Source organism: Dendropsophus ebraccatus, chromosome 6 (assembly GCF_027789765.1).
Source record: "Dendropsophus ebraccatus isolate aDenEbr1 chromosome 6, aDenEbr1.pat, whole genome shotgun sequence".
NCBI lineage: Eukaryota > Metazoa > Chordata > Amphibia > Anura > Hylidae > Dendropsophus > Dendropsophus ebraccatus.
This window is the reverse complement of record NC_091459.1, coordinates 49,945,821-49,966,358: the sequence shown is the minus strand read 5'-3', so window position 1 is coordinate 49,966,358 and position 20,538 is coordinate 49,945,821. Positions and strand designations below refer to the sequence as shown.

Genomic DNA, 20,538 nt, shown 5'->3' with positions numbered 1-20,538 from the left:
CTGCTCTGCCATGTGGTGACTCTGTCCATAAGATTGCTGATATGGAGAAGCATGTGACCATACCCCACCCCCCAATGTCCACCACTGAGGCTTTATTTGCCAACAAAGAACACTGGAGGGCGGAGCATAGTCACATGCTCCTCCATGTCGGTCATTTTATGGTCAGACTCACCACAAAGCAGGGCAGCACAGCCTAAGGAGCCTGATTTTAGCTCTATGAGGTACACAGGGAGCTGCTGTCAGCAAGTGCTGTGAATTTTACACAGCAGATTTGATGTAAATGACTGAACACAGCATCAAATCTGCACCATCAAAAATGCTGCAGATCTGCTGCTGATCTGCTGCGCATCAGTCGTGTGTGTTAGCACCCTTAAAGTGACTCTGTACCCCCAATCTGCCCACCCCAAACTGCTTGTACCTTCAGATAGCTGCTTTTAATCCAAGATCTGTCCTGGGGTTCGTTCGGCAGGTGATGCAGTTATTGTCCTAAAAAACAACTTTTAAACTTTCAGCCCTGTGCCAAACTGGCGTGGCCTAGAGGGACTATGCATTAAGCTGGCACAACCTCTCTGTCCCTCCTCCCTGCCCTATTCATCATTAGGAATGCTCCAGGCAGGTATTTTCCTATTCAGCAGCTGTGTGAATACTGCACATGGGCTGGATGGTTAAAGCACCTTAAAGTGTTCACTGCAGAGGAATAGGAAGAATCCTGCCAGTGGCATTCCTAATGATGAGGAGGGTGAGCTATGCTATGGCTTAAAAAATTGTAAATAAATAAATGTTTTTAAGAATGTGCCATAGCCCCACCCCAATAAAAGTCAAAATCCCCCTCTTCCCATTTTATAAGTAAAACACACATGAATAATAAAATTAATTAACGTTTTATATATTGTAGTGTGCGTAATTGTCTGATATATTAAAATAAAACAATAGTATTCCCGCACGGTGAATGGCTTGAAAAAAAGCGGTAAAAAATGCAAAGATTGTTTATTTTTTATTAAGTTTATATATAAAAAAGTGATCAATACGTCCAATCTACACAAATGGGATACTAATAAAAACTAGAGATCATGACGCAAAAGATGACACCCCATACAGACCCATAGGTGAAAAAATAAAAATAATATAAGAGTCACAATAGGGCCATTGTAATCATACCTATTTGCAAAAAAAAAAAAAAAAAAAAAAGTTTTACTGTTAATAACAATAGTAAAACATTAGAAAAGCTATATAAACATGTAAATTACTCTATTCAGACTGACCTATAGAATAAACATAAAATGTCAGTTTTACCATAAGGCTATGTTCACACAACATATGTTTTCGTAATCGGCAACAACGCCTGTACTTTCCACGAAAACATTTGTTGCCTATTCCTCTATGGGATCCCGGCCGGATCTTTCGCGGCACCGCAAACAAGTCACATGTCAGTTTTCTGACAGAAAACCATGTCAGTACACACTGTGGAGCGAGCGGCCGGATCCGTGTGCGCAGTGGAGTGTTCTGATGTGGGCGGGCGGTTGCGCCTGCATTAGAACTCTGCGGCCCGAAAGATCATCCGGCCAGTACTGCAGATCTTTTCAGAGACCAGCCGTTCCGTGACCCGGCCAGGTCACAGAACGGCCGGCCTCTTACGCTGTGGGAACATAGCCCAAAGTGCATTACATAAACACTGAAGCCCCCTAAATTTACATAATTGCATTTTTTATCCCAATTTCACCCCAAAAATTATATAAAAAAATAAGACCTCACATGGCCCTATAAATTAAAAAAATAGTTATGGCTCTTAGAAGGCAAGGATGAAAAAACAAATACGTAAAATAAAAAATTTGCCCGGTCCTTAAAGGACAACTCCGGCGCTGATAAAAAAAACAAAAAACAAACAATAAATCAATTATAAACAGTTTTCCAACTTACCATCTAGGGCTGGGCGATATGGGCCAAAATCAATATCGCGGTTAATCGCACATGTAGCCGCGGTAACGATAACTGAACGATAATTATGACACGCCCCCTTTTGCAAACCACACCCACTTGCTATGAAAAACTGTCAATATCAAAAAAGTAAAAAAACTCACTGAGCATGACTATACAGGGGTGGCGGACAGGGGTGTATAACTATACAGGGGGCGGATAGGGGTGTATGACTATACTGGGGGGGGGGTGGACAGGGGTGTATGACTATACAGGTGGAGGGTGGACAGGGGTGTATGACTATACAGGAGGGATAGGGGTATATGACTATACAGGGGGGATAGGGGTGTATGATTATACAGTGGGGGGGGGATGGGGGTGTATGACTATACAGGGGGGGTAGGGGTGTATGACTATACAGGGGGGACGGACAGGGGTGTATGACTATACAGGGGGGACGGACAGGGGTGTATGACTATACAGGCGGGGTGGGCGGACAGGGGTGTATGACTATACAGGCGGGGTGGGCGGACAGGGGTGTATGACTGTACAGGGGGGACGGACAGGGATGTATGACTATACAGGGGGGACGGACAGGGGTGTATGACTATACAGGGAGGACGGACAGAGGTGTATGACTATACAGGGGGGGGGACAGGGGTGTATGACTATACAGGGGGGACGGACAGGGGTGTATGACTATACAGCGGGGGGGGGACAGGGGTGTATGACTATACAGGGGGGGGGGACAGGGGTGTATGATTATACAGGGGGGGGGACAGGGGTGTATGACTATACGGGGGGGGGGCAGACAGGGGTATATGACTATACAGGGCGGCGGATAGGGGTGTATTACTATACAGGGAAATGTAGTTCCCTTAGTAACAGTACAGGGCTGTAGCATAGGAGGAATGAATGGGCTGCAGCAGGATGTCTCCTATAACTTATCCTGCATGCTGCAGCCCATTCATTCCTCCTATGCTACACTCCTGTACTGTTACTTAGGGAAGTACAGGACAGCCGCCCCCAAATGCTGCTCCTCCAGCTCTGACACGCCGGCGTCCCTGCACACACAGGAAAACATGGGCAGTGTTCGCCGGCCGGGTGTGTGGGGGAGGAGCCTCGGAGGGGAGAGGTGGGGGGCCTCGGACAGGACGGGACCAGTGGGGGGCATCGGACGGGACTGGACCGCTGGGGGTGGGGTGGTATCGGACAGGTGAGGAGCCTCAGACGGGACCGGACGGGTAAGGAGGGCGGGCGCTTGGACGGGACTTGCGGGGGGCGGGGCCTTCTTACACTGCTGCTCCTCCACCACCTCCCGCTCTGATATTAGCGCCCCTGCACATAATGTACAGCGCTAATGCCAGGCGGCGTGCGTGTGTGCGGGGGGCGCTCTCACAGGATGGGCGCAGTGAGGGGGCACTATAACAGGGAGATAGAAAAGCAAAAATACCGCAGATACCGTCCTGGCTAAGTTGAGGTCGGTTAACCGACGCCAGTGACGCGATCGGTATTTTTGCGGTATACCGCCCAGCCCTATTACCATCCCTCCTGAGTCTTTTTGGATTTCCCGCTGTTTGCAGGTCCCTGAAGCCCCAGTTGGTTTCTTCATTTTTTTTTTCCACTTCTGGGCTTTCCCATGATGCATTTGTCTCCTGTGATGTCTAACTTAATCTGTAAGGCTATGTTCACACTCCGTAAAACAATGGCCTTAGTTCTCGCCACAGAACTACGGCCGTAGTTTTGAGGAGTTGAACATAGCTTTATTTGCAATGGGATCCCGGCCAGAGCGTACACACATCGTATGCGCTCCGGCCGGGATCCCATACGCCGCCAGAAAAAACTGACATGTCACTTTTCTGCGGGCAAAATTCAGTGAATTCCAGCCGCAGAAAGACCTGTCAGTTCACACAGTGAAGCGAGCGGCTCCGGCGTGGGCTATGGAAAGCTCTGATGCGGGCACGCGCTGATGCGCCCGCATCAGAGCTCCGCGGCCGGAAAGATCACCCGGCCGGTCTCAGTCCGGTTCATACCGCCCGGTACTTAAGTACCGGCCGGGTGATCTTTCCGGCCGCGGAGCTCTGATGCGGGCGCATCAGCGCGCGCCCGCATCAGAGCTTTCCATAGCCCACAGTGAAGTGAGTGGCCGGAGCGGGTCACGGAACAGCCGGGTGTTTACGTAATAAGAACATAGCCAAAGGCTGGGTTCACACTACGTATATTTCAGTCAGTATTGTGGTCCTCATATTGCAACCAAAACCAGGAGTGGATTTAAAACACAGAAAGGATCTGTTCACACAATGTGGAAATTGAGTGGATTGCCGCCATTTAATGACAAATATTTGCTGTTATTTTAAAACAATGGCTGTTGTATTGAAATAATGGCAGTTATTTACTGTTATATGGCGGCCATCCACTCAATTTCAACATTGTGTGAACAGATCCTTTCTGTGTTTTTAATCCACTCCTGGTTTTGGTTGCAATATGAGGACCACAATACTGACTGAAATATACGTAGTGTGAACCCAGCCTAAAACTGTTAGATGACTTACAGCTTGCTCAGCCAGTCACAGCGGAGCAACCTGAGTCATCTGTCAAAGAGAGGCTGGCCTAACAGGGATAAGACCAGCTTTCCTCTTGATGATGTCATTGTCACAGGTCAAGGTCAACAGTTATTAGGTAAGAATGAGTTTACTTCACTTCCTGAGGGAGGAGGGAGGAAAAGATAGGGAATGGGGGCAGATAGGTGATTGAAGCAAATTACAAAGTTATATAACGTACATAACTTTAATTACTGGAAAAAAGCTTTTCACTGGAATTGTCCTTTAAGGCAATTTTAGGCTCTGTCCTAAAGGGGTTAAGTACCAGTTTCCTACATTTAAACAAGGTATTCACACACAATATTCAGTCACTGAAAAGTAGAACACATTCTATTAGAATGGCCTTTTGCATATAAAACTCTTTTTAAATGCCATATAGACAGTAGGTTATGAAATGCAATTAGTAACTGCGAATGAGTTTGGTCTAAGTTCACAAACAATAAATTAGTCATGCATGCATGACATTAGGCTGATAATCTTTGATTAATTAGGATAATGGATTTGATTCACTGCATGCTTTCCCATCTGCATATGGTAAATAATTTTCTAAACTCTTTTCGACCTCTACAATCTCACTCAGTATAATATTCAAGCTATATATATATATATATATATATATAGAGAGAGAGAGAGAGAGAGAGAGAGAGAGAGAGAGAGAGATTTATCAAACATGGTGTAAAGTGAAACTGGCTCAGTTGCCCCTAGCAACCAATCAGATTCCACCTTTCATTTTTCAAAGCATCTGTGAGGAATGAAAGGTGGAATCTGATTGGTTGCTAGGGGCAAATGAGCCAGTTTCACTTTACACCATGTTTGATAAATCTCCCCCATTATCTTTAAAAAGGAAGACGTGTAATTCTGGTGTATATGACATTACTACTACTACTAGAATATTGTGAGTACTGTTTGGTTCAACTAAATTTGCAACTCAATAAAATATACACTTAATGGTAATTTTATCAGAGACATCTGCTATGTCACTATTGGAGCTTCCCTGTTTGGAAACATGTTAGCAGCACAGAATAAAGAAGTTGGATGCATCCCTAACACTATCTGGAAAACATGCATACAGCCATAGGCTATGTGCACAGTATATAAGAGACCATCCGTTCCATGACCTGGCCGGGTCACGGGACGGCCAGTCTCAAAAAAGATCATCCTGGCCAGTACTGCAGTACCAGCCGGATGATCTTTTAGCCGCAGGGTTCTGATGCGGGCACATCCGTGCACGCCCACATCAGAAGTTCCCACAGCACACTTTGGAGCGAGCGGCCGGAGACACTCGCTCCACAATGTGCACTGACATGGTTTTCTACGGCCGCTATTCACTGAATAGCAGCTGCAGAAAACTGACGTCAGTTGTTTGCGGCGCCGCTAGGGATCCCGGCCGGACTGTATACTATGTGTATATGCTCCGGCCGGGATCCCATAGACGGAGAGGTAACGTATATTTTCGTAATAATCACGACCATTGTACAACGGCCATGATTTTACAAAAATATACGTTGTGTGAACATAGCCATAATCTGTATCCATGTTTTCCAAAACTCCCTAGGGCTGCATCCACCTTTTTTATCCACTGTTAATCAAATGCAGAACGTTCAGCTTTGGATGAACGTTCAGCTTTGGATGGTGTGCAGAAGATTCACCCATCTTTAGTAATTAACATCTTTCTTAATTTTACCTTTCTATGCTCCCCTGTTCCCCTCCTGCAGTGTCTCCTGGTCCCCCCTGACTGCAGCTGCCGATACTTCCGAGACAAACTTGTTTTGGCAGTGACAGTCCACTGAGCCAATCACTGACTAAAAAAGGGACAGCACTGTAGCCAGAGATTGGCTAAGCAGACTGTCACTGCCAAGACGAGTACGTTCCAGAAGTGGTGACGGCTATTGTCAGCAAGGGACCCAGAGATGGCACTAGTGTTGAGCAAACATCCCAATGGATCCTGAACACGAACATAAAAAAAAATTATTGTGATTGATTTGGTTCGTGTTCGCCGAAAAAACAACAAAAGTACAGTAGAAGCGTACTTTCGGAGCATATAGATTATCAGGTGCAAAGCATAAAATACGTAATAGTAGAGCAATTACAAGGTGCGTAGCATTACTGAATTTTTTATTTGCCCATGCATATATACACAATGACGTGCATACATGTGTCACGCAATACGCGCAAAGAATGCTAGGCCACAGTGTACAGTCAGCTTAGCAAGTCAAAATATCCCAACAAGCCTCCTCTTTTGGCCACGGAGAACTCAAATATATGGTGAAGATAATGGACAGGATGGACTATGATGGACGCCTGGTCACTACAGGGTTAAATGCTTAAACGCTGGATTCTGTCACGCTCCCTACACTGACAATTTTACATCGCTCTAAGCCCTACTCGGTCAGCTCTCCCTCCCTACACTGACTAACCACCACTGTGAATATTGTTGCCTAACTATATTCAGATGCTGTCCCTACTCTTTTCACCCTACTGAACAGCACATGAATCAGGAAAGACCGTTAGAAACTTTGCCTCAGTCTCGCATTTTTATTGCATGTATATAACGTAGATAAAGACGCAAATTATACAGCCAATCACAGTAGTGCCAGTAGTGAACATGGTTACTACATTTCCTGATGTGCTCTTCCTTGCCCACATGTTCATTGGCTCTTTCAAATTAGAGGGAGGAAACTTACGCAGCTGCGTACATCGCGTGGTAAATGTTCACATGTTGGAATATGTTCGTAATCGGCAAACACAAACAATTAGCGTCATGTTCGTACGAACATTTACGAACATGTTTGCTCATCACTAGATGCCACAGTAGGACATTGAGGAAGCGTGAAAAGGTAAGAATAAGATGATTACTATGCTTTATAAGGGCAGCAACAATATCAAAAGTGCTGTAGTACCCCTTTACTGGGGGGGGGGGGGGGGGAATGTGGTGTGAATATCCGAGTAAGTATAATGTCACAGCATGAGGCCAGTCTTCTCAGAATTTCATAATTTCCAAGAAAATACTTATTTAAAACATAATAAAAATGGATTTGTACATTCTAATAAGTTTTTTCTTATTTTCTGATTTACAGATTGGATAATTTGGATGAACTTGGTCCTTTTGATTTTAAAACATCTCCTTCCTGGTCAAATAAAAAGTACATAGGTAGTGTGTTTATTCGAAAGCCTTCAATCTTAGCGGGTTTTATTGTATCTATTATTGTACTTGGGTCTTAAAATTCTAAATATAATGTATGTAATTTTTCTTTTAAATATAGCAAATTTGATTTCCCTGGAAACCACATACCTGCTTAGCAGCATCTTATTTGTTCTGATTGTAGAGGAATGGATTTGGGACTATGGCTGCACAGTAACTGTGATTCATATCACAGTGGTATCACTAGGTAAGTCAATATCACTGATCAACACCGTAGTAACAAAATCAGAGAGATAGTTTCAAAGTGATAAAATCAGAAGAAACTATTTATTATCATACATGTTTTCAGTACTTAAAAAATAGAAACAATACAATACAAAATTAAACGCAATTTAGAAGAATCTAACCTGTTGTTAGAATCTAACCTGCTTTTAAATTTCCATACAGCAGGGGACACTGAGGAAGAAAGTAGTAGAAAGGAGATGTTCCAGATGATTGGAGAACAGCCACTGTTATACCCATCCACAAAATGGGTAGTAGAAAAGAGCCCAGTAACTACAGGCCAGTTAGCTTGACATATGTACTATTAAAAATGATGGGAACTCTGCTAAAAAAGAAGATTAAGGATAACCTAAGAATCAACAATTTGATGGATCCAACCCAGTATGACTTTACTGATAGCAAATCATGTCAGACTTATCTCATTGATTTCGTTTACTATGTCATAAACATTCCTGGAATAAACATACATCTATCCTAAGATATTAAATAAGCAAATAATATAAGGGCAGAGTAGATGGCCCAGGTGTCAGGACGGGAGACAGGACTAGACAGTGGGCCTTGAAGCTGAACCCACCCACTGTCCCTACCTACTTGCCTCAGTCGTCACTAGGCGGCCACAAACAAACATGAAGACGTGCCCTACACTTAATAAGTGTAACACTGAACAAGACAGACAGGCAAACACAATATGGCAGAGTCGACAAGCCAGGTCAGAACCAAACGGACTACACAGTACAGAATCAGAAAGAAAACGGATAGTCAAAAGGTCAAGCGGGAGATCAGGTAACCAGTAGCAAACAGAGGGGTTAGGAACGGGGATCACAGGAATAGAAGGTGGGATCTGGGATCACGGTATGAAGCCTAATTGCCAGCAGGGAATAAATGGCTCTGCTTTCATTTATGAGGATCAAGAGCCCGGTCCGGATCCCAATTGGACCGGCGCTCTGAAACTCAAGGTTCCGGACAGGCAGAGGTATGTGTCAATCAAAAAACACTGCTCAGCTGTAGCGAACGAGGCTAACAGTGAGCAGTGTAACTCCTGCATTGCGAGGAGTCTGAAAGGAAAGCTGTTGTGTCAGACAAAAGGTAAAAACAGGCCCAGTTCACACCAGGCTCACTGCACATTCCTAACACCAGGTGGCCTTTTTCTGCTGACAATCTTTTATGTGTCTAAGTTTTTTTTTTTACCACCTTCCTTAGCGCGCCTTCCTTTCCTGCAATTGTCTCTTTTATTAATACGTTATATAGGTGGTTTGGTGCCCTTCTTTATGAATATACAAATATTTTTCCAGCTCTCTGCGGAGATGAGTGGCATGGAGTGACGTCACTGCAAAACAAAATCTAAATATTCATAAAGAGGAGCGGGCAGACACCAAAGGTTATAGTACCACCCCCAGTGCACTGAACCACCTCATTACATAGTAATAAACCAGAGCACTGTAGAAAAATAGCACTGAGGAAGAAAGAAAAAAAAACTACCTTCCTCAGTGTCCTCTGCTTTCTAGGAACATAACAGCAGGTTCGATTTTTATGACCTGCTGTTGGTTGGTCTTTAAGCATAAGCAGAGTTTACAAGACATGTACTGAGGCAGGTATGAAGGACTACTGCTAGACAGAAAGTCTAAGGGCCCTATTCCACCGGACGATTATTGTTCGCTGTAACGCCTGGAGTAGTGGATCCACTGGACCGGCACCAGCGATGGCACAAACCTCACCAGGGAGCGGAGTCTAAGGGGCCGCTGGTTTTCACCAGAGCCCGCCGCAAGGCGGGATGGACTTGCTGCGGCAGGCGACCCCCAGGTCGCTACCCCTGGCTTGGTTGCTGGTGACGGCAGGCGAGGCGTGGCAGGAGCAGTAGGCAGGAGATGGCACTGGCAAAGGTCTGCAGGTGAGAGCGCACGTGACAGGCTGAACGCAGGAACAGATGGAGTGACAGGGAAACAGGAACCAGGAACAGGGACTAGGGACCGGGTAACGGATAGGACTCAGGAACAGGGACTGGGACCAGGTAACAGATAGGACTCAGGAACAACAGGGGGCTGGGCCAAACGCTATGGGAAGCATGTAGAGGCTCCAACACTAAGGACAGGGCATGCTGGGATTTATAGGGGAGTGATTGGGTGCAACTACCAATTAGGAACGCACTGCCCCTTTAAATCTGAGACAGCCGGCGCGCGCGCGCCCTAGGAGGCGGGGACGCGCGCGCCGGCCGGCACAGCGGGAGACAGGAGCGTGGAGAGGTGAGGCGCCCCCCGGGGCCGGGGTGACAGCAGCGCCGGGTCCCCGACTATGGACACCGGCTGCTGCATAGGGCAGGTAGCGGTCGCGGCGGCGGCCCGGAACGCGGGACGCCGCCGCGGCCGTAACAGTACCCCCCCCCTTTGGCCTCCCCCTCTTTCTTGCCTGCAAATGGCACAGGAAGCCACAAAGTCTTTGACATCTTGGGATAGGCTGGGCCACCAGTAGTGGCGAGAGATCCGTTGGCCGGTCTTACGGACTCCCGGGTGCCCGGCCTCCAACGAGGAATGTCCCCAGTTCAAAATACCTCTTCGAAGCGCAGGGTGAACATGAGTCTTTCCGGGGGGTACTCTCTGAAGAGTGGAGGTGACGACTGGTACTAGGCGATCAGGCGGTATAACGTGGCAAGGGACCTTCTGTAAGTTCTTCCGTTGGTGAGAGGACACGACCTTAGTCTTGGGTACGGGGAGAGGGTACACCTCGGCAGAGAAGGCATCCGCCGAGTCTTGGTCTTCTGCCGGTAGGCCGGATAGAGGCTTGGCCGGGACAGGAAATGACATAATACACTTGGTCTGAGGTGACTTGAGACACTGGTTGGAACAGTCCTGACCCCAACTGAGAATCTCCCCGGTTCTCCAGTCCAGTTGAGGGGCATGTTCTTGCAGCCACGGGAGTCCCAGGAGGACCGCGGGGGAAGAATGGGGCAGGACGTAGAAGGATATCTCTTCTTGATGTAAAGGACCCACCTGGAGGACTAAAGGTGCGGTCTGGTAGTACACACGGTCGGTAAGAATTTCGCCTGTGACCGAGGAGATAGACAGAGGCCTGGCTAGTCGGGTCACGGGTAGCCGCCATCTTTGGACCAATGTTGCCGCAATAAAACTGCCTGCTGACCCAGAATCGAGGAAGGCAGTAGTCTGATGATTTCGTCCTGAGAGAGTCCGGATGGAAACTGGCATAGACAGACTTGGAATGGTGGCATTCACACCTAGGGACACCTGTCCCACCGGACCTAGGTGCGAGCATTTTCCGGATGTTTGGGGACGTAGGGGACATCCCAGCCGGAAGTGATCGGAACCACCGCAATAGAGACAGAGATTCTGCTCCAGACGCCGGATTCTTTCATCAGGCGTCAGGTGAGCCCGTTCCACCTGCATAGGAATCTCAGGAGAGGGTTGGGACATCGAAAGGTCAGGATTCTGGAAAACCGGCGCCAGCTGGGGATGGCGACGGGAACGGGTTAGTAAATGTTCATGCCGAACCTCCTCCTCCCTCTCCGAAAAACGAGTATCAACTCGGGTGGCCAGTAGAATGAGTTCGTTCAGGGAGGTAGGCAGGTCTCGGGCAGCGAGCACGTCTCTCACACGACTAGACAGGCCCTTCTTGAAGGTGGCCAATAGGGCGGCCTCGTTCCAGTCCAATTCGGCTGCCAGGGTGCGGAACTGGATGGCGTAGTCACCAACAGAGGAGCTGCCTTGAGAGAGGTTGAGGAGAGCAGTCTCGGCTGAAGAAGCACGGGCAGGTTCCTCAAAGACGGAGCGAAACTCGAATAGGAAGGCCCGGAGATTGGCAGCAACTGGATCATCACGGTCCCACAGTGGCGTGGCCCAGGCCAGGGCTCTACCTTCTAATAGGCTGATGATGAAAGCCACTTTAGAGCGCTCGGTGGAAAACTGACTACTCAAAAGTTCAATGTGCATGGTGCACTGAGTCAAGAATCCTCTGCACAAGTTAGAGTCCCCAGAGTACTTGCTTGGGAGGGCCAGTCGGAGTGAAGAAGAAGCGTCAGGAGGTGGTGTGCGCTGGGCAGTAGTCTGCTGCTGTAAGGCGGCAGTGAGTTGCTGGATCTGCTGTGACTGCTTCTGGATTTGTTGCGCCTGCTGAGTGACCACTCTGGCGACATCACGGAGATCAGGCACCTCGCCGGGATCCATGGTTGGAGCCTACTGTAACGCCTGGAGTAGTGGATCCACTGGACCGGCACCAGCGATGGCACAAACCTCACCAGGGAGCGGAGTCTAAGGGGCCGCTGGTTTTCACCAGAGCCCGCCGCAAGGCGGGATGGACTTGCTGCGGCAGGCGACCCCCAGGTCGCTACCCCTGGCTTGGTTGCTGGTGACGGCAGGCGAGGCGTGGCAGGAGCAGTAGGCAGGAGATGGCACTGGCAAAGGTCTGCAGGTGAGAGCGCACGTGACAGGCTGAACGCAGGAACAGATGGAGTGACAGGGAAACAGGAACCAGGAACAGGGACTAGGGACCGGGTAACGGATAGGACTCAGGAACAGGGACTGGGACCAGGTAACAGATAGGACTCAGGAACAACAGGGGGCTGGGCCAAACGCTATGGGAAGCATGTAGAGGCTCCAACACTAAGGACAGGGCATGCTGGGATTTATAGGGGAGTGATTGGGTGCAACTACCAATTAGGAACGCACTGCCCCTTTAAATCTGAGACAGCCGGCGCGCGCGCGCCCTAGGAGGCGGGGACGCGCGCGCCGGCCGGCACAGCGGGAGACAGGAGCGTGGAGAGGTGAGGCGCCCCCCGGGGCCGAGGTGACAGCAGCGCCGGGTCCCCGACTATGGACACCGGCTGCTGCATAGGGCAGGTAGCGGTCGCGGCGGCGGCCCGGAACGCGGGACGCCGCCGCGGCCGTAACATTCGCATTATTGTTCGCATTATTGTTCATTAACGATTAGCGATCTCAAATGACCGCTATTGCGAAAGACCTGAAAACGTTCACTCATTTCCATGGAACGATAATCTTTACTTATGATCGTATTTGCAATCGTTTTTTTCTTCGCTATTGCGTTCGTATCTACTGCAAACGACCGAACGACGTCTTATTCAATGCGTACGATTTGCGAACATTTTGCGAACGAGCAACGATAAAAATAGGTCCAGGTCTTATAAAGCGATCAACGTTTTCTTGTTCGATTGTTAATCGTTAACTGCATTTCAACCTAACGATTATTGTTTAGATTAGAACGATTTACCGATGATCTGAACGATAATCGTCCGGTGGAATAGGGCCCTAACATACAATGTACCAATATCTGCTAAAGCTCAGAGGTTCATCACTGGTGAGATATTCCTAGTGAACACATTTCATGCTCTAGCTAATAATTTTAACTATAAGGCTATGTTCACACATGCAGTAACCCAATGAAAATGCATTGTGAATATATTATTTAATTGCAGTAATTGATCATTTCATTGTGTAAGGCTATGTGTACAAATGACATTTAATTAGGGTTAATTATGCAATCTTTACATTATTTTGATGCAATTTAGCTACAAATTGCTGCCAAAATTACAGCAAAATTGCGCCTTTTTACCACAGTTGCATAATTAGTGGCAAAATACCAGCAAAATTGCTGCAAAAACACATAATTTACACTGATAAAATGACATGTGTGGACATAGCCTAACTGCATCACTTCATTGCAGTAATAAATAAACTAAATTACAGTCCAGCCATCCTTGTGTGAGAACATATCCTGAGCCAACAGAACCAAACACACGTTAAACGACTCTGTACTCACAATCTGACCCCCATTAAGCTGCTCGTACCTTCAGATAGCTGCTTTTAATCTAAGATCTGTCATGGGGTCGATTCGGCATGTGAAGTAGTTATTGTCCTAAAAATCAACTTTTAAACTTGTAGCCCTGTGGCAAACTGCCATGGCTTAGAGTGTCTGTGCCAAAGGCCTGCACCACCTCTCCGTCCCTCCTCCCTGTCCTCTTCACCATTTGGAATGCCTCTGGCTGGATTTCTCCTATTCATCACTTGTTTAAGTGGTGCACATCCGGTGGATTGTTAAAGGGAACCATTCACCCCGTGGCCCCTGGCAGAAACTGACATACAGTGACATAAAGGTCAATATACTTACCACATCGCTCCCGGTCCCGTCCCGGATCCCGTTGTTGACACGGAGAAATCGCTGATTCTTCTTCTCGCGCCCATTATGGTAATGAACGCCGCCGGGTCCGAAGTCCAGCCTTCTCCCCGCCTCCGACACTTGATTGACGCCAGGTCCTCTTCCTTCTCGTCTACTTTCTTCTCGCCGGATCCCTGCGCAGGCGCCGTGACAGTTGTGTTCGGCGCATGCGCAGTTCACAATTGAAGCCGCTCCGCAGCTCCACTGTTTACTGCGCGCGCGCCGATTGTCTCGAACACGTATCCTGTTTACCGCGCAGGCGCAGAAGAGGTGACGAGACCATCGCAACGGCGCCTGCGCGGGAATTCGTCAGAAGACTGAAGACTGAAGACGTCAATCAAGTTCCAGGAGGCGTGGATGGGCGGCGACGAGAAGAGGACCTCATGAATAAGTTGGACTCGTCTGTCGTTTCCTATAGATGTTGGACTCATCTCAGCTCATTACCATAATGGGCAGGAGAAGAAGTGGCGATTTCTCCATGTCACGGGATCCGGGACGGGACCGGGAGCGATGTGGTAAGTATATTGACCTTTATGTCACTGTATGTCAGTTTCTGCCGGGGGCCACGGCAGGGGCGTAGCTAGGATTCATGGGGCCCCATAGCAAAAAACTGTATGGGGCCCCATAAATCCTGTATGCCCCCTCTCCCCCGCCAAACACAGGCATTGACGCACATATACACACACAGAGGCACCATTAACATATATACAGATACGCCACTGACATACACACATGTATACGCTGTAATGTGATTACACTAGTGCTGATGTATACACCATGAGTAGACTGTACACAGGGAAATTATCTCAGTGTAATAAGAAATACTCAACCAGAAATAAAAGAAAATGCTGCAGATATTAATGGTGGGTTCTTTTATTAGAGCCCAGCATTAATAGAAGCTGCTGCAGAACATCTTTGGGAGCAAACACACACACATACACCAGTGCTACAGACATTGCTGACATACACAAACACATATATATATAGCCACAGATACATACACATACTGACATATAAATATATACACAGATACATATATACACACACTGACATATACATATACCCACAGATACATATATACACTCACTGACACAAATACACAGCACTTACAGCTCCCAGGCTTCCCCCTCCTCCTCCTGTAGTCCAGGCTGATCTTCACATAGGTATTGAGGACCTTTGGGTCATGTGACCCAAAGGTCCTTAATCCCTCTCCTGTGCTGTCTGGCAGGTCCTGCTCCTCTGTTCAGCCCGCTCACCCGGCACTACAGTGAGGGGGCTGAACAGTGCAGTGGGGGTCCCTCTTCCTCTCTGGACCCCTGGGGGAGCGGGGTACCTACCATGAAGGCAGGGCAGGCTTCCTCGGGCCCCCTTCATGCAGGGGCCCCATAGCAGTTGCCTTCCCTACCTTCATTGTAGCTACGCCACTGGGCCACTGGGTGAATGGTTCCCTTTAAGGTACCTGTCTGTTCTGAAAAGTGATGAATAGAAGAAATCCTGGCTTGGGCATTCTTAATGATAAAGAGGGCGGGGAGTAGGGACGGAGAGACGGTGCAAGCCTAGGGCACAGACAATCTAGGCCAAGCCAATTTGACACAGGGCTGCAAGTTTAAAAGTTGTTTATTAGGAGAATAACTACTTCACCTGCCAAACGGACCCCAGGACAGATCGTGGATTAAAAGCAGAGCAGCTATTTGAAGGTACAAGACATTTTTGGGGGAGGAAGATTGTGGGTACAGAGTCTCTTTCAAATTCTGAATCCTATACAGCTGGCTGTATAATTGAATGTGCTTGGTAATTAAAGCCTGAATAATAACTGAGATCCCAAACAATTTATTTCCCATTTGTTTCTGTAGTTAATATGGAGTTCCCTGATGTGGCCCACTGGTGGATCTCCATAGGTAAATACAGTACATATATACCTTTGCTAATACCATTCTGTTCTCATTTCTATATTTTATTGTATTTGTATCCTTGGAATGAAATTTGAAAAGTTGTTTTGAAGAGTAGCTATCATCCCTGTTGATTTTTCAGCCTGTGTTCACATCTACTTCCCTTCTTTTGGAGATTTATTCCCTGGTGTATAACAGAAGGCTGTGTACTTATCACACAAGAGGAATAAATAAAAACACAGAGAAAAACTTCTAAGGAGGATGCAAGAGGGCATGGTGGCTGAGAAGGAGGACAAAGGTGAACATGGAGGCCGAAGAAGAGGGCAGAAGAGGAAATGGAGACCGATGAAGAGGATAGATGGGGCACTGAGGCTGTAAATGGAATATAGGCTAAAGAGGATGCAGGAGGATGCTGAGGATGAAAGAGGGAATGGAGGCTGAGTAGGATGGAATGGAGGTGGACGAGGATAGAGGATGACATGGAGGTTGAGGAAGATAGAAGAGGATGGAGGGGACATTGAGGCTATGGATGGAACAGAGCTGAATAGAAGGATGCAAGAGGGCATGGAAGTTGCTGAAGAGGAGGACATGGAGGAGGATGGAGGAGTACATGGGACCTGAGAAGAATGCAGGAGGACGTGGGGGTTGAGGACAGACATGGAAGGGGCACTGAGGCTATCAGTGTAACGGAGGCTGAATGGGGAGGATGCAGAAGGGCATGGAAAGGTCTGAGGGGGATGAAGGATGGAGGAGTCATAGAGACGAGTAAGGATAGAGAAAGACCTGAAGGCTGAGAGGGAGGAGAAGATGAACGCAGGCACCAAGACTGTGCATGGAACAAAGGTTGAGAAGAAGGTTGTACAATGGCATGGAGTCTGCAGAGGAGGAGGATGAAGGAGGGTATTTATTATGCCTTCAGGTTAACTGCCAGTACTTCTGCTGAAGGCAATGGAGAAAGAGGAAAAGGCGGAGATCCATCCCATTGATGCATTACCACTCTCAGCCTCTGGAGGCTGCAGACAGAAAGCTGCCTGCTGTCTACCAGTCTTGCCTTTTACCTCCATTGTTTTTAAAATGAAAACACATACAGCTGTGTAAGAAATTCTGAGCTCCTCGTATGCTTCCACCCGGAATCTAGTTAGACAGCCCTACTGTTGTGTGTTTTAAAGAATTCTAAAGGGGTTTTCCAGGGTTTTCAAAAAATGATTATTTCCTTGCAAAAACAGCATCGACCCTAGCCTGAGAATGTATGTGGTACAGCCTATAACCTATGGTTGTATTAAAGTGATTCTGTACCCACAATCTGACCCCCCCCCCCCCCCCCCCCCCAAACCGCTTGTACCATCAGATAGCTGCTTTTAATCCAAGATCTGTCCTGCGGTCCGTTCAACAGGTGATGCTGTTATTATCCGAAAAAACAACTTTTAAGCTGGCAGCCCCGTGCCCAACCTGCAAGGCCTAGATTGTGTATGCATTAGGCTGGCACAACCTCGCTGTCCCTCCTCATCATTATGAATGCTCTAGACAGATTGTCTCCTATTCGTCAGGTGTGTGAATACTTAACATGGGCTGGATCGTTATGTACCTGTGCAATGTTCAGCATGAAGAAAATGTTCCAGTGGCATTCCTAATGATGAAGAGGGTGGGGAAGAGGGTGGGGAGGAGGGAAGGAGAGGTGGTGCAAAGTTAGGGCACAGATACTTTTCTTTGGCACGGGTTGCAAGTTTAAAAGTTGTTTTTTTAGGACAATAACTGCATCACCTGCTGAACGGACCCCAGGACAGAACTTGGATTAAAAGCAGCTATCTGAAGGTACAAGTGGTTTGGGGGGGTCAGATTGTGGATAAAGAGTCGCTTTTATGTTTTCCAGGACTCCCTAGGGCTGCACCCAACTTCGTCAGCCACGGGTATTAAAATGCCGAGCGATCTAGCTTGAGCATGCTCGAGTCCTGCTTATCTCTAGGTATTACAACTTTTTCTATTCACTTTCATAGAACTGAGCTGCAAAACCCACACCCAAACTGAAAGTGGTGCTGTTTGCAGAGGAAAGTAGCCATGTTTTCCTAAGCCTAACTTGCTCTTCATAAAATATAGCACATAATGATAATTATTGACAGTCTTTGATACATTGTACTAGAGCTTTGTTCACATCAAATTTATGGTCTCCATTTAACATATACAGGACATATGCACTAAACACCATAAGGAAGGCATAAAGTATAAAAACATTTCAGGAAAGACTTAAGGATCTAAATCTGTGCAGTCTGGAGGAGAGAAGGGAAAGGGGGGACATGGTCGAAACCTTAAATATGTTATAGGACTAAATAGGGGTTAAATAAATAAATGAAAGAGGAAAGTGGTTTTTTTTTTAAACTGAACACAAGAACAAGGGGGCACGATCTGAGGTTATTAGGTGAAAGGTCAGAAACAACACAGAAAAATATTACTTTACTTACTGAGCTTGGAGAGAACAATACTCACCACTGAGCGGGGACTTAAAAGGAATCTGTCACTAGGTTTATTCCACCTGAAATGAGGGCAGCATAAACTAGTGACAGTGCTAAACAGATCGCTGTATTGCTTACATCATATTGCTCAGCTGTTCTCCTAAAATGAGAAAAAGAGAATAGAATTCTTGCCACACCCCTCCACCCGCCCTCCAGCTGCTGATTGACAGTTGACTGAGGATAGCATGGATAACTACTAGAGATGAGCGAACTGGGTTCGGGTTCAAGTCGATCCGAACCCGAGCGTTCGGTATTTGATTAGCGGGGGGCTGCTGAACTTGGATAAAGCTGTAAGGTTGTCTGGAAAACATGGATACAGCCAATGACTATATCCATGTTTTCCACATAGCCTTAGGGCTTTATCCAACTTCAGCAGCCACCGCTAATCAAATGCCGAAAGTTTGGGTTCGGATGAACTCGGGCATGCTCGAGGTTCGCTCATCTCTAATCATGATAATTTAAAACATATGTCTTTATCAAAAGATGGACATTTTTCTCAAAGAAAAAATGTGGGAACAAATTCTGCACCTTTGCGAAATGTTACTCATTAACCTTTTACCTTTCCAAATTTGGAAAATATTCGGATCGACTCGAGCATGCTCAAGGTTCGCTCATCTCTAATAACTACCAACCAGCAGCTGGGGGGGAAGAGTTTTCTGCTTCTCATGAATATTGAGGACTACTGGGCTCATGCACATAATAGAGATGACTACTTAGTGTCCATGTTGTGTAACAGAAGGCAACGATCAGCCGACATGAAAGATGTGATAGTTGCTGTTGTTTGTCTTTCAACATGTTGAAAGACAAATTACTAATATAGCAGCGGGCAGTGGACCGCTGCTATCTACTATGGGCTGCCTGGACATTCTAGCGATCACCGGGCAGCCTCCCCGCAGCTTCCTGCCCCTCCCCGCCAGTACACACCCACTCGCTGCCAACACGTGTAATAGCACCGTCAGCGAGCGGGGAACGAGGAGCAAACGAGTGCTGACAGTGCTCATTCACTCCTCTCCGTCGCCTCGTGTAATAGGAGCTTTACTTCAGGTCACCAGATCTCAGCATTTCCCTACAAATAGATATACATATGTTGCTTATTGTTCTGACAAGGGTACCAACCTTTTTTTTTTTGTCTGTTTTTAGGCATTGGTTTGACTTCAATGATTTGTGGAGGACAAATGCTGGCATATCTTCTATACAAGGACAACTTTATCTATCCAGACCTGGATGATTTCTAAGATAGTGTTTCAGGTGCAGCAATTACTAAAAAGTGTTTTTCTTCTATGTTTTCTAAATCATTAGTTTATCTTTTTTTAAAGTAAGGAAACTGCTCTTTATAATGTTTCTACCCATGGTGAATATTTTATCCCCTAGGCGACTTACCGGTACGCCATGGGTGACTAAGCGGAGCACACTTCATAGGAGGTGGGGGCCAGCTGCAGTGAGCAGCCGGGCCCTCACCGTGACAGGCTGCAGTGATCTCACTACAGTGTGTCATTAACCCCTTAATCTCAGGCGCGACAGCGGCGTTTAAGTGTAAGTGACAGGAGCAGTCCCCTGTCACTTACCGATTGGGACCTCCGCAGTGTGACTGTATCGGCCCTCCGGAGGTCTCTTACCTACCTCTGTGCGGTCCAATTGGCTTTCTTATCATTGAGTCTGCCACAGGCAGATATAACGCCTATAACACTGATCAATGCAGTGTCTGAAATGATTGCAGGTGAAAGTCCCCCAGGGCGACTTAAAATGTGGGGAAAAAAAAGTAAAAATGTTTTTATAAGTACCCCAAAGCCCCTCTCCCAAAAAAAGTTAAAATCCCCCCCCCTTTCACATTATAAAAATAAAACATATAAAAATAAATAAATAAACATATTATATACCGTAGCGTGCGTAATTGTCTGATCTATTAAAATATAACAATCGAAAAGAGAAAAAAAGGACCAGGATTACAGGATTATTTTTTGCTACACTAAATAACAAAAAAATAACAAAAAGTGATCAAAACGTCTGAGCTACAAAAATTTTATAAC

General features: G+C 46.9%; 1 protein-coding gene across 1 annotated transcript in view; it reads left to right on the top strand.

Moving 5' to 3' along the window:
- The window catches only part of TMEM244 (transmembrane protein 244), a 31,693-nt gene extending 11,597 nt beyond the window's left edge, over positions 1 to 20,096 (top strand). Inside the window, exons 3-6 of the mRNA XM_069973695.1 lie at positions 7,592 to 7,665; positions 7,778 to 7,903; positions 15,969 to 16,013; positions 19,652 to 20,096. Coding sequence (XP_069829796.1) covers positions 7,592 to 7,665; positions 7,778 to 7,903; positions 15,969 to 16,013; positions 19,652 to 19,746 — 340 coding nt within the window. The 3' untranslated portion in view covers positions 19,747 to 20,096. The remainder of the gene's footprint in view (positions 1 to 7,591; positions 7,666 to 7,777; positions 7,904 to 15,968; positions 16,014 to 19,651) is intronic.
- Positions 20,097 to 20,538: the final 442 nt, after the last annotated feature.